Source organism: Etheostoma cragini, chromosome 1 (assembly GCF_013103735.1).
Source record: "Etheostoma cragini isolate CJK2018 chromosome 1, CSU_Ecrag_1.0, whole genome shotgun sequence".
Classification (NCBI taxonomy): domain Eukaryota; kingdom Metazoa; phylum Chordata; class Actinopteri; order Perciformes; family Percidae; genus Etheostoma; species Etheostoma cragini.
The window spans coordinates 13002978-13015403 of NC_048407.1; the positions used below are offsets into that span (position 1 = coordinate 13002978).

General features: G+C 39.9%; 2 protein-coding genes across 3 annotated transcripts; one reads left to right on the forward strand and one right to left on the reverse strand.

Annotated features, from left to right (window-relative positions):
* Positions 1-630: 630 nt before the first annotated feature.
* Positions 631-6262, reverse strand: il1fma (interleukin-1 family member A). The gene is made up of 7 exons (XM_034876463.1): positions 6162-6262; positions 5928-6046; positions 5256-5352; positions 2771-3149; positions 2162-2287; positions 1918-2048; positions 631-1179 (listed from the first exon to the last, which is right to left on the reverse strand). The coding sequence occupies exons 1-7, from the start codon at positions 6171-6173 to the stop codon at positions 958-960; spliced, it is 1086 nt and encodes a 361-aa protein (XP_034732354.1). The 5' UTR covers positions 6174-6262; the 3' UTR covers positions 631-957.
* A 1322-nt stretch (positions 6263-7584) lies between these two features.
* On the forward strand, positions 7585-12046 carry zgc:113276 (uncharacterized protein LOC553748 homolog). Of its 2 annotated transcripts, XM_034878755.1 has the most exons (10): positions 7585-7737; positions 8357-8564; positions 9082-9275; positions 9379-9594; positions 10047-10434; positions 10692-10825; positions 10928-11167; positions 11276-11437; positions 11532-11621; positions 11703-12045. In XM_034878755.1, the coding sequence occupies exons 1-10, from the start codon at positions 7609-7611 to the stop codon at positions 11871-11873; spliced, it is 1932 nt and encodes a 643-aa protein (XP_034734646.1). In that variant the 5' UTR covers positions 7585-7608; the 3' UTR covers positions 11874-12045. The 2 variants fall into 2 exon arrangements, with proteins under 2 accessions (XP_034734646.1, XP_034734656.1); XM_034878765.1 differs by lacking the exon at positions 11532-11621 and having other exon boundaries at positions 11703-12046.
* Positions 12047-12426: the final 380 nt, after the last annotated feature.

Here is a 12426-nt window from a genome sequence, read left to right on the forward strand (position 1 = left end):
AAAAATAATTGTTTGTTCATATTACTTTTTAATATTTTAAAGTTCTATAAAAGGCTTTGATTGTCAGACATTTGTATAATACTATTTGATACTTTTGCTTGTTTTGAAATATAATACTAAACATTATTTTCAATCAAAAGAAATTTGTCATTTACTGCATAATGCTAAGTTTATTTGAAATATATCCCTCATGTATATTATTGAAATATTGAATTTTCCAAATAATGTGATAACGGGTTTCACACTTATTCTTACTGTAAAATACACAAAATACAGTGTTTACCACCAATGCATTCCAAAGATCCCCATATGTTAAAAGAAGCGAAATACATCTTATTTACATACTTCTATACATGTTGACATTATAATATGACAGAATATCAAGCAAGTCCAGGAAATGTAATCAAAAGGATTTTCCAACCTGTATCTGTATGCAGTACACATATATATAAACTGTAGTAGCCTACATATAACATTATATAACTAGTCATTCAGAACTTGATTAATGCTCGTGGTAATACGTAGAACTCATGTTTATAGTTTATACTGTGTGTAATTTTCATCTCTTAAACATCTCTTAAAAATGTGTATGTTAGAAAATTTTATAAATAAAGTTATTATCACATCATCTTTATTTTGAACATATGCTTTTTAAATGAAAGTTCCATCCCCTGAACACAAAATATTCATTCATAAACATCAAATGTGATTATACACACACCCAAAGCATATTTTTAATTAGATATGGTTGTATGATACATATCTACGCACATCTGCAATAGCAGAATTTGACACAGTGACGTGGGTCTCTGTCATTGGAAAGGTGGGTCACACAAAAGATCTCCTTTCATATTTTTCTTTTGTTTAATATTAAGTCACAATAGACATCCACAAGGTCATTTTAAAAGGAAAACTTGAATGAGAACTCCAAATACACCTGATGAAAGGGACCAGCCATCACGTCTGAATGAGGAAGAGGAACGATTCATCTCCCGTCCCCTCATCTAGGGTTGCCATGTCAACTGACTCGAAGTGGTTGTCTAATTGAATGAACCAGCCGCCATGCAGCGCTGACTCAAACTTCCGCCGTCTCGTCCGGTCGGCTTTCATGTAGAAGACGAAGGAGAGGGTGCTCTCATCACTCATAGAGATAATTTTCAGCCTCTGCTTTTCGCATGTCTACAACAACATGATTGAACATGATGATTACTTTGCTTGCGAGTATCACAATTATCATAATCAACTTGTTAAACTTCCAATTAATAACAATCTGTAGCGCCAGAATCAGGTCAAAAATGTCCATAAATACCTCTTAATATACAGTCTGAGCCCAATACCATAGGGCAACCATAAGGGGAAATATTTTCAGTGTGTTGCATTCCGAATAATAAAACTCTCACCTCACAGTACTATAACTACTTCCATGTTTTCTTCCTTTGCCCCTCTCTTTAAACAGATACTGCATATAGAAACTGCATAAAAATAAGTGTTGACCTTAAAGTAGGCATACTTAATTGATACTAGCCTAAATATGAAATATGTGCTCGATCTGTAAATATGCTGCTTGACCAACAAAGATTTGGGCAGTTCAAATTTTAATTTATCAAGTGAAATCCAATCTCAACATCTATAAGAAGGATTGTCTCACATGTTGTCAATACATTCATGTTTCCCTGATGATGAAAAAAAAAAAAAGAAACACAAATGGGAACCTCAAGGTGGCGCTAGAGGAAAGGTCCAAGGATGACTAAAGTCAGTTGGATTCATCCTTTTGGGGCCATAAATGCCTTTAATGGTAATTTCATGGTATTTATCAGATGGAATGTACACAGATGTTAGATTTATACATTTCAAGTCAGGTTGACCTTAAACTTAGTTATGTGTGCATGAACTGACTCACTCAGTAACAGTTATTACCTCCACTTGCAGGAACACCCTCTCCCCTTCCTTGCAGCACCTGAGGAAGCAGTTGGTCTTGCTGAAGTTTAGGACCACTGGCATTCCTCTAAAGGAAGTGTTTGACTTGTACAAGTAGATGGTCATCTCCTCTGAACACAAACAAAATGAAAACAATTTTACAAATCAATTGAAAACTGAAATCCAAAAGTCATCTAGGATTACTGTAAATGGATGTCGCTGCTTGCTGCTCTGAAGGACAAACCTGGGTTGGGTGAAGCATAGACTCTGCTTTGCGAACAGAGAGCTCTCAGGTAATAGTGAGAGACCACATGTTCGATTGGAGTCTCCAACGACTTTAGCTGTTTGAAACTGTCACCTCCTCTTGGAACTGAAAGGAACAATCACACAAATGGCGTGTAGTTTATAATTAATACCCTGTGTGTAAGAAAAAAACAGGTCAAGGATGATAGATTCCTTGCTATTTTATATATTTTACCAAAAGAATGGAATTACACCACCCAATAGTGGTCTAAATGACTTTTCTCTAATCTAATTTTAATACATAATGCACGTTTTTGGGATCCGTCTAAGACATGTAGGTTCAACTTTTTGTAAGATAAGAAAGAGTGCTGTTTTCAGCACTGTTATTGTTACAACTTTATTGTACAGTTTATTTAAGAATTAGCACTAAACCCATTCAGAAAATGCTTCAGTTTTTCAAAATTTCAAATGAGAGTGTTTGGTGATCCATGGTTGTCACCGGACTTTTATTATGTTTATTTCTTTAAAAGGGAACCTCAGGAGGATCTGTGTAAATATATATATATACAATTAAAGTAGAAGTTTAGAGACTAAAACCCAACTTACTTACCAAGCACCACCTTGCTGGATTCAGCCACCAAGACAACATCATTAAAGGTACATCCTGTCCCAGGGCATCCTTTACAGGGGCTCCCACTGTCGCAGCCCCTCCCTCTCACCACAGAGATGCTGGTTTTCTTCATGGAAACAATGAGCAGGTCCCCCCTCTCCCCATTCACCTCATTTTTTGCTTGGCAAATGTCCTCCTCTGTACCCACATCCTCCTTTCCTTCTCCCTCCTGGCAAACTTCATTCTCCAAGTCTGTCTCCCTCCTCATCTCCATTCTGAAACTGAGTATTGTGGATTCTTTGGAGACGGGATATAAAGTGTCCTCAGCTGGGAAGGACTGCTCAGTGTGCTTCTTCATCCTGCTGGCTTTGTGCACCGTCTAAAAAGGGGGGAAAAAAAGATGTGGGGTCAGATTGATTGTTCAGTATGTGTCTGTTGTTGGCTGTGTGAGAATTCTACCTCAAAGCACCTACACAACCACCTACTGTCAAAGTCACAATGTGTGTGTCCTTCCACTGGTGAACACTGGAATAGGAACAGTGTCTTGTGTATTTCCTCGGACTGATTTGTCAAATTGTTGTTCAATCGAAAGACCCTGAGTAATTTTTCTGCAGAAAATTGACTGACCTTCCTTTATCCAATGTGATTTTATATGAAAACAGTCTAGTCAAGTCATCAGTGTAATTTCAACTTCTAATGCCAGAAAAGTTCACCTAGTTTAATTTTCATCCATCCAAATTACTAACAGGATAAAAAAAACTATTGTTTAAAGACTCAAAGATGTTTTTGTTATGTGAAAGCCACGGTGGCCGACAGTGGCCAACACCCTGCAACTTAAAAACAACAACATACAAATAGACAAAACACCAGCAAATACAGAAAACAACTTCATTAATTAGACAACACATGCGCAGCGTTCAGCAAACGCGCTGCAAAGACACACAACACAACCGAGTGCATAAACACGCTGCAAATATGGAAACGATGCAAAAAGAAAAGAACACGACCCTGAAAACAATTTTAAGAGCAAATTGCTCCAGAATATGATTACAGATAAATTACTTATTTTCTTGGTGACCGTTGTTGTATGATCAGAATATTACATTTGAGGAGGCCTACACTTTAGTGATGCGCCTTTCGGACCCTCTCACATGTAATATGGCTTAAACTAACGTCAACGTTAAACGCTAATGCAGTTTTAAATGTTTTATTACGAGTTTACAGACACGTCTCTGCTGATTGAGTATCACCTGTGACCTGAGCCAGGACACACCCACCAACTGAGAGAAAACATATCTCAAACATAGACTTAATATTTACAGTATATGATCTCCATCAATCTATTGATCTATTAATTACGTTGTAATTAACGTAAAATTTAATTAATTTGCTTGTGTTAAATCAATTTGCATGTTTTTTCTCAGGTTGCAGGGCGTTTGCCACTGTCGGCCACCAAAGAATTCTGACAGCCAAACATGTATGTTGGAGACAATGGCTTATAATGTATAACAATGGGACAGTTTGGCATGGTGGATTATTCTGTTAAAGGACACGTCATGCTCATTTTCAGGTTCAAACTCTCTGTCAGACTTTCTGTCAGAACATGCTAACATGCCCTTATTTCACCCTCTCTTATTTAATTCCCCCTGTCCTGAAAATCCCAGTCTGCTCTGCTTGGCTTGTGAGAAAAACACAGTTTCCAAAGCTAGTTCTCAAGCTAAAATACTCAAAAAGAGATCCGCAGTCGGGGGCGGTATTCTAATGAGCCAGCATGTGATGAAGGGGAGCGAAATGTGAATGGCTTGTTGAATTAGTCTGACCAGCCAGGGTCTGGGAACTCAACCTCGGCAGGGTTCCATCTGAGGGGCGGGATAAACCGTTAGTTGATTAAACTTTTGTTGGCAAAACTACAAACACACCTTCCTTTTTTAAGAATGACTTAAGTGCTGTTCTTTGTTTTTTTCTCAACAGAAAGTTCAACTCCAGGTCTTCCAGAGTAGCAGCCAGGCAGCAGCAGCAGCGGCCATCTTCTTGGTTTTCAAGTAGCAGGGAATTCACGCAGAACTGTCGCAACTCTGCCGTCATGACATTAAGCCCGCCCACCGACTCTATACACAGCATGGTTGACCTGACCAGAATTTCCCAGCTCGCAAGCCAACAGAGAGTTGCTAAACTCACCCGCTAGGGTGCGTCTACATTTCTAGCACAGAATCCCATGTTTCTGACCTCACATCAAAAAACTGACTGGGTTGTCTTATTTCACAGTGCGTGGGTTGGTCTGCACACCAGATACCCAAATGTGTGCACAAGCACTGAAAAAGTGTGTTTTTCAAGATATGTTCCCTTTAAATTAATGAGCAACAACAGATTTGTTTAATACCACAATTGCTGCCTTCTCCAACTGAAAAACTGAAATAGAATAAGTCTGAAATAGAAACTCTCTCTTGCAGGTGTTGGGTGCAAGACTGGAAGCCGATGAACTCACCAGCATTGGATTATCTTTAGCTAACAACTGGGCCAACTCCTCAGGTGTGAGATCCTGCAGGTCCATGCCGTTTATCTGCATCAGTTTGTCTCCTCTCCTGAGAAAAAAACAAGATAAGTCATGTACTTCATTGAGAGTTTGCAGTTGTTACTATTGACTATTTTAATGTTACCAAAATGTGTGATGAGCCAATAATGGGAAAAATCCTTCCATTTGACCAGTGTATCTCCTCATGCAGTAAAACAGGCATTTCTGTGTTTGCTTTCAAGCAGACTTCCCCTTTTAGCATGAAAAATAAACTGTTGCCACTGAACATGCTGCTACGCCTCTGTGTCCCAAATATTATTGCCTACTTCTAGAAAAGAGCTGCAGAGCATCTGGATCATTTCTTTTTTCACATCTTTAAAACTGCAGAAATAATGACCTCTAAGAAAGTGAAAAATCTGTTAAATAACTTGTAAGTTATGTTAAATAAAGCTCCTAAAAACCTATTTTCTATGTTAATACACAGTTTTCTGCCAAAGTTGGAACAGATTTTTAAACTTGTGTATTCATTCTCTTTTTTTCTGTACTCTTTTTCACTGGCTTTTGCACAGCTTAGTTGTTTTGCTAATTAGTCTCTGTCACTCAGTGAGTAACTTGAGTCTGCTAAACACTGTGTCAGATTTATACCTGACAAAAGCTTTTTCTCCACTCGCTAGTTTGTTCTTCATAACATTGTCCACTTCATACTGGTGCTTTCCTTCATTGATCTGGTGGACGATCAACACGCCTCCCTTAACCAGAGAGTCCTGATGTTTGGGAATAAATAAACAGACTTAACATCAACCAATATACACAATCATGCCTTTTGAAAATGTATCTCACATATAGCGGTGTTCCATGTTGTGAGGTTTCGTCACCCACCTTCAGATCCATGGTGCTAACAGTGTCCGCTGATGATAACGCCAACAACTGAAATGAGTGACAGTGCCGGCCTTTAATAGCCTTCAGGGGGTTTGTGCTTCTGCTTTAATGATCCGAAGGGGAAGTAGGACTGAGGGTCCAATGACACAGCATTGAATGCGGAACTGATGTCAGAAGAGGAAGTGAATAAAGATTAGTAAATCTTAAATGCAAAAGGGGACACTGGGTGGATTTATTCAGAAAACAAATCTTGAGGAGAGAGATGTGAGAGTTCATGAGTTAATACATTTTATTTTATTGTTAATTTAGATGTTCAACACTGAGCAAAATCACTAACATCAGCAGAGGTCTGTTCAAAGAATGTATGCAGACAAGTGATCTTACTCTCACATTGTACTGCAATAAAGAGTAGAGTATACATGTCATATAAAACACATTTTACTTCTTTTACTGGATGTTTACTTCCTTAATTTTTTTAATTGTGTACCCTGACACCTTGCCAGCTACTACAGTAACTTTCAAACATAAAACCCTAAAAAGAGAGAAGAGGAAATGGCAACCGTCTGTTTTACATCATGTCACATTTGGAACACATTTGACATGGGAACTAATGGAAGGAAATAACTTCCTCTGTAACGGCTAATTGCTCCTCAGTGGATACAAATGTGTACTACGTGTGGTTCAATAATGAACTATCCAACTAGAAACGGAAGGGATAATTAACCGCTCTTCATCATGGTCACTGTAACACCGTGTCAGGGTGGTATTTTATTTATATTTTAAAAGGTAAATATAGAAAACAAAAACATGCTTGTACAGCTTTTGTCTTTACTTCATTAAATAACACTGATCTACTTTTTTGAGTACTTATGTTCTCAAGAAATGTTTCATTGTGTACACTTAGTGGTGGAAGTGAAAGTCCTAAGACCACAATGTGAGAATACTTCATTACAGGTAAAAGTCCTGCATTCAAAACCTTACTTAAATAAAAGTCAGCATTATCAGCTAATTGTTAGCAATATCAGGTATCAAAAGTAAAAGTACTCACTTTGGAGTAAAATGTGTTTTATGTTATTTATGATGTTTCTCAATCAACATCCCTTAATGTGTGTTGCGTTTTACTGCTGTTTACTGATGTTATTTAAACTCCTTTCTAGCATATCACAGTTGCCTCGTTCTTTGTGTTGTTTTTGTAAGATATATATTTTTTAGTCTTAATGAGACTTTTACCTGGTTAAATAACAGAAAACAAGAGAAAGAAAATATGTTTTGTGTGCTGTAACATTTAATGTTTTTGTTACATTTAAGTTTTGAGTTGTTTGACTAACCTTTTACAAGCACATTCACACACACACACACACACACACACACACACACACACACACTCTGAAGCTATTTCCAGCGTTCCCTGTCGAGCCAGTGAAGTCAGCTAAATCTGTAGACGCAGATGTGGATTGAGTTACATGAGAAGCACACGCCAGTGTCGCAAACCTTCAGGTCGCAAACTCTCAGGTCCAGAACTGCACTGCAGCACTGTTTCCACCGTCTCAGAAGTTATCAATCCAAACTCAACCAGGTACTGTAATACACTGAACATCCACTGTACTGTCTATTCTGCGTGATGTGTGTGTCTAACTGCTGAGAAAGAAATTGTCATTTTAGTAGCTGAAGAAGGTGGTGAAGTAATGTTGACCTCTTTTGTGCATTTTACTTAACACTGGTGTCTGCTTTGGATGATAAGTCAGTTGAACTAATCAGATGGAGCTTGGTCACACTGTGTTGTTTGAAATTGAAATCTATAGTTTTAGAAATCTAGAGTCTCAGGAACAACTGCAATGCAATTGAAAAGGTGTGTACGACCTTTTCAATGGAATTCAGCTTGGCCCCTTGTTTACATCCTGTCAGTTGATGTCATTCACATATATTGCAACAGGAAATCAGCTTGGGTCCATTTAGAATGTTTATATCTGTGAAAAGGTCTATGGAGAGGAGCCAAGAAATTGGAGAAGTGGACTAGTAGCAAGTTGAAATCCCTGCAGATGGCACAAAATCTGTGAGTGAGAGTGTTGCAGTTTAAGGAACTAACTCGGGTTACAGAATAGGCTTTAAAGTACTACTAAGCTTCCAATGCTGGTTTGTAACTGTATTGGGTACAATACTATCCTGTTGGAACTGTCTCTTTGTGTGTGTTTCAGATGGTGATACTGGATGTGTTGATAATAGGGGGTGGCCCTCATGCCTTGACCCTTGCTAGCTTGCTATCAAACCCTGACCCTGAACCAAGTTCAGAACCCGGACATGACTTCCCCCGGTTCCTCTCAGACCCTCCAAGGCCTCAGACGAACCCAGATACATCGAACAACAAACGCTGCAGTGGCAAGAAGAAGAGGAGGGTGACAGCTGGTACCGTGTGCTTGCTTTTGTTCACTAAATCATAAGTATAAGACACAATTTGATAATTTGGAGTGATTATCATACATCATGACAAACATGTTAAACATATAGTTTTTTTCGCCACTTTTTTAATGCAGCCATAACACTGTTTTCTTATCAGCTTCTACTGATCCTGACATAATCTTGATTTAAGTCATCATTTCGTATGTATTAGCAGTAGTATTGGTTTTAGTTAGACTGAATGAACCATTACAATTTTCCTTGCAGGATTAACAAAGTGTAAATTATATTTACATACGTATACTTCTTTCATTCATTAAATTTGAATTGCAGTCTGAGATGGAGGAGGTGAACTAGAGTTCTGAAACCTGGAGCCAACCTACTTGACAATAAAACCAAATAAAACCCCAAATAAACTACCTTTGGCTTGTTTGCACTTCCTCATTTTGACATGCATATGACAAACCATTTTTACTCCCTACAGCATGTGGCCTTACATTTGTAATCTCATGTGGTTTGTGTGTAGTCCCTGCAGGCCTGACAATGGAGGATCGACTAGCAAAGTCAACGAAATCAGAGAGGGTCAATTGCCCCCTGCTGAATCTCCAAGTGGTAGATTCTTATGGCGAGTGGACCACTCTGTGGGAGAGCCAGTTCACAGCTCTGAACATCCCTCATCTGCGCTCACACACACTGGTGCACACAGACCCTCTCAATAAGGTAAACACACAGCTTTCTCTCCTGAAGTAGAAGCAACGAAAGTGCTTTTACAATGTGATCATAATTAAGCATGTGCGACGTGCGTGTATGTTTTCTTTGTCAGAAAGCGCTGCAGGAGTTTGTTTTAAAGTCGGATCGTTCAGCGGAGCTTCACAGTCTTCCAGACCAGGTTTACATTCTGGACAAAAATGCATTTTTTAATGACACGAGGCTCGGCAGGAAAGAGAAGAAACGTCTCAACATCACCTCAACACTCAAGAAGAGTTTATCCTTCAGTCTTCCAGGAACCAAACTTAGTGTGGATTTCTTCAAAGATCAGGTAGGACAAAGTATATGTGTGTGTGTGTGTGTGTGTGAGTGTGTGTGTGTGTATGTGTGCATGCGTGTGAAAAGCATGAAAATCTGCATCTAAATAAGTTTTAGTGTTAAATATGTTGTAGCTTAACAAACTTTGGAGTTGAATATTTGCAGATATAGAAAGAACATATAATTACACACTTCTATTAAACAATATATTAAACACTGGCATTATATTGCGTCCAAAATGACACAAAAAAACACATATTTGTGACTCTTTTGTAAGGAATCCAGTGGGAACAAAGAGATTGTGGATGAGTACTGCACTCATGGCAGGGAAAGTAGTGATGGACGGATAAACACATTGTTGGTTTTGGTCTAAAGTGGAAAAACATGAGCTAATGGCAACATTGTCCTTCAAGCACCTTATTCTGGGCATTGCTATTTCCTGATATATTAACTCTGAACATGCAGGTGGAGAGATTCAACTTGGAAAAAGTGCAGGTGAAGGGAACAGTGGAGCACATCACCCCTGTGATTGAGGACAAGGAAGAGGTGAAAGAAGAGGCTGACTCCATAAAAGAGGGTGAGGCCATGAGAGGGACTGGGAAGAAGAGAGTGAAATATTTTCAAGTCCAACTTCAAGATGGCGTCATCCTAAAAGCGTGCCAGGTCATTATGGCGACAGGTCCGACCCGTGCCCAGATGGCAAACATCCCTCAATGGGTGAAAAGCATTGCAGAGCGCTACCCAGAGGCGCGTTTGCAACACACAGTGCAGCTCATGCACAACCTGCCGACTGCTTTGCAAAAACTCAAAGACACAGATAATCAGCGACAGAAAGAGACTTTTCCCACTCCAGGTGAGTCAGAAGGCTTATGTAACATCCCAATAATACAGAAAAGCTTTGCAGGAAAACAATGATTAAGCATTGCCCCAGAGGATAATTGGTATAAAATGTAATGTCCCATTGCCAGTGTTTTTAGTCAGAATAGTTAATAACACTATGCTTTCACCTTCTGTGCTTCTGCAGACTTCAGAGGTTATTTGACCCCCATCCTCACTGCAACACTTTCCTTTACAAGTACTGTACTGCACTGTATGTGTATGTGTGTGTAGAATTGTGTGTAGTGTGTGAGGCAGGGCAGAGAGTAATGGTAGTTGGTGGAGGTCTGACCAGCGCTCATGTGATCTCAATTGCCCTGCAGCAAGGTGCCAGCCAGGTGACATGGGTCATGAGGAAGCACCTCCAGGTCTAGTGACAGTGTGAAACTGCATGTAGACCAACCATGACTGTGGACATACCTGTCTCTCTGCCTCCAACAAACAATCAGTCCTCTTTGTTTCTTCTGCAGTTAAAGCAATTTGATGTGGGCGACGTGGAGAGCCTGGTAGGTCGTTACTCCCACGTGGAGCACGGCATCAAGATGGACGGCCAGGCTTACCTGCGGCAGTTCTATAATGAACGGAGCCTCCACAAACGGCTGTCTATGATTCGCCAGGCGAGGAAAGGAGGTGCTGTCACCCCGGAGGCCTACCTCCACCTACAGCCTTTCATCCTGAATGGACAGGTGGACGTGAAGACGTACTGTCAGGTAATGGTGCTTGTACATGTGGGTGTGAGGTTGAGGGTGTAGTGATTGAGATGAGATGCGGTGAGGTACGTGAACGTTTTTTTTATCTTAATGCATGCAACTGTCCAGGTGAGTGAGGCAAGCTGGTGCTACAGGGACCAGGCCTGGAGTCTCTCCCTCAGCACAGGGGACCACTGGACTGGAGACATGATCTGGCTTGCCACCGGCTGCAAACTTGATGCCAAACAGGACCCATTGCTTTCTGAGGTGATGAAGGAATTCCCCATTCAGGTGGGTTGCGAATTTAATAATTTTTCAGGATGTAACTTGAACAAGGCGACACTAATAGATGCATAAAATGTTTCCGTCATGTCCCTCCATGAAGGTAATTGACGGATGGCCGTGCATATCAGAAAGCTTACAGTGGGCAGAAGGCTGCCCGCTCTACCTGATGGGGCAGTACACCGCTCTTCAGGTAGGTATTTTTAGGGCTGGTTTGGGTTACAAAAATATAGGTCTCAACAACAATCTGTACTATTATTCTCCCCACCCACAGGTTGGACCTCATGCAGTCAACCTGGCCGGCGGACAGGCTGCCAGCATGCGTATCGCCAAAGACATCATGCGCCGTCAGCAACAGGACACTGCAGAGGCTTCTGAACTGAGTGGGGGGAAATCTAAAACTGAAGAATACATTAAACAGATGCAAGGCCTTTTATGGCTTTAACTTTCCAACATAGCTCGGAGAACTGAGTTGCGTGTGTGTGAGCAGTCTAATATTCTTGTTGACTTTTGATGGGCCTACTACGTGCCCTTGATTAAATGGATTGCACTTAAATAACTGCAGTGAAATCTCTCAAAGTGACTTTTTGAGGGGGATAACAGCAATTGTATTTAAATAAACACATGTTCATCCCAATCAGTTGTTTTTATTAAGGTAGGGGTATATTCACAAATATGAAATGACATGACACATGGATATCAACGTTTACATCATGGCTGATGTAAGCAAATATTGTTTGGCATTAAAAAGTGTGTACTCTGGAGTTAATATTATTATTTAAATATCATCCAAAACCCTCTGACACAAATCTTTGACTCTGGGCTGCAACTGACTGGCAGCTTGGTGGCTCATTTTTGGTTAGCCTACATTTGGATTGTGGAGTGTCTGTTTAAAATAAGCCAACTTCGGTGTTTTGTAAAAACACAACAGTACGCAATTATTTCCAGCTACTCACCTGTTGATTACACTGTGGAAATATGTTAAACCACGCCCCCTA

Bases quoted from the DNA above. Each gene is read 5' to 3' on its own strand.
- il1fma (XM_034876463.1), bottom strand. The intron at 3,150-5,255 runs GTGAGTTCATCG...CCCCCTTTTTAG, and splicing joins CTAAAGATAATCCAATGCTG to ACGGTGCACAAAGCCAGCAG. The intron at 1,180-1,917 runs GTAATAACTGTT...ATGTTGTTGTAG, and splicing joins GGGTGTTCCTGCAAGTGGAG to ACATGCGAAAAGCAGAGGCT.
- zgc:113276 (XM_034878755.1), top strand. From the start codon at position 7,609: ATGTGGATTGAGTTACATGAGAAGCACACGCCAGTGTCGCAAACCTTC. The intron at 7,738-8,356 runs GTACTGTAATAC...TGTGTGTTTCAG, and splicing joins ATCAATCCAAACTCAACCAG to ATGGTGATACTGGATGTGTT. The intron at 9,595-10,046 runs GTAGGACAAAGT...CTGAACATGCAG, and splicing joins TGGATTTCTTCAAAGATCAG to GTGGAGAGATTCAACTTGGA.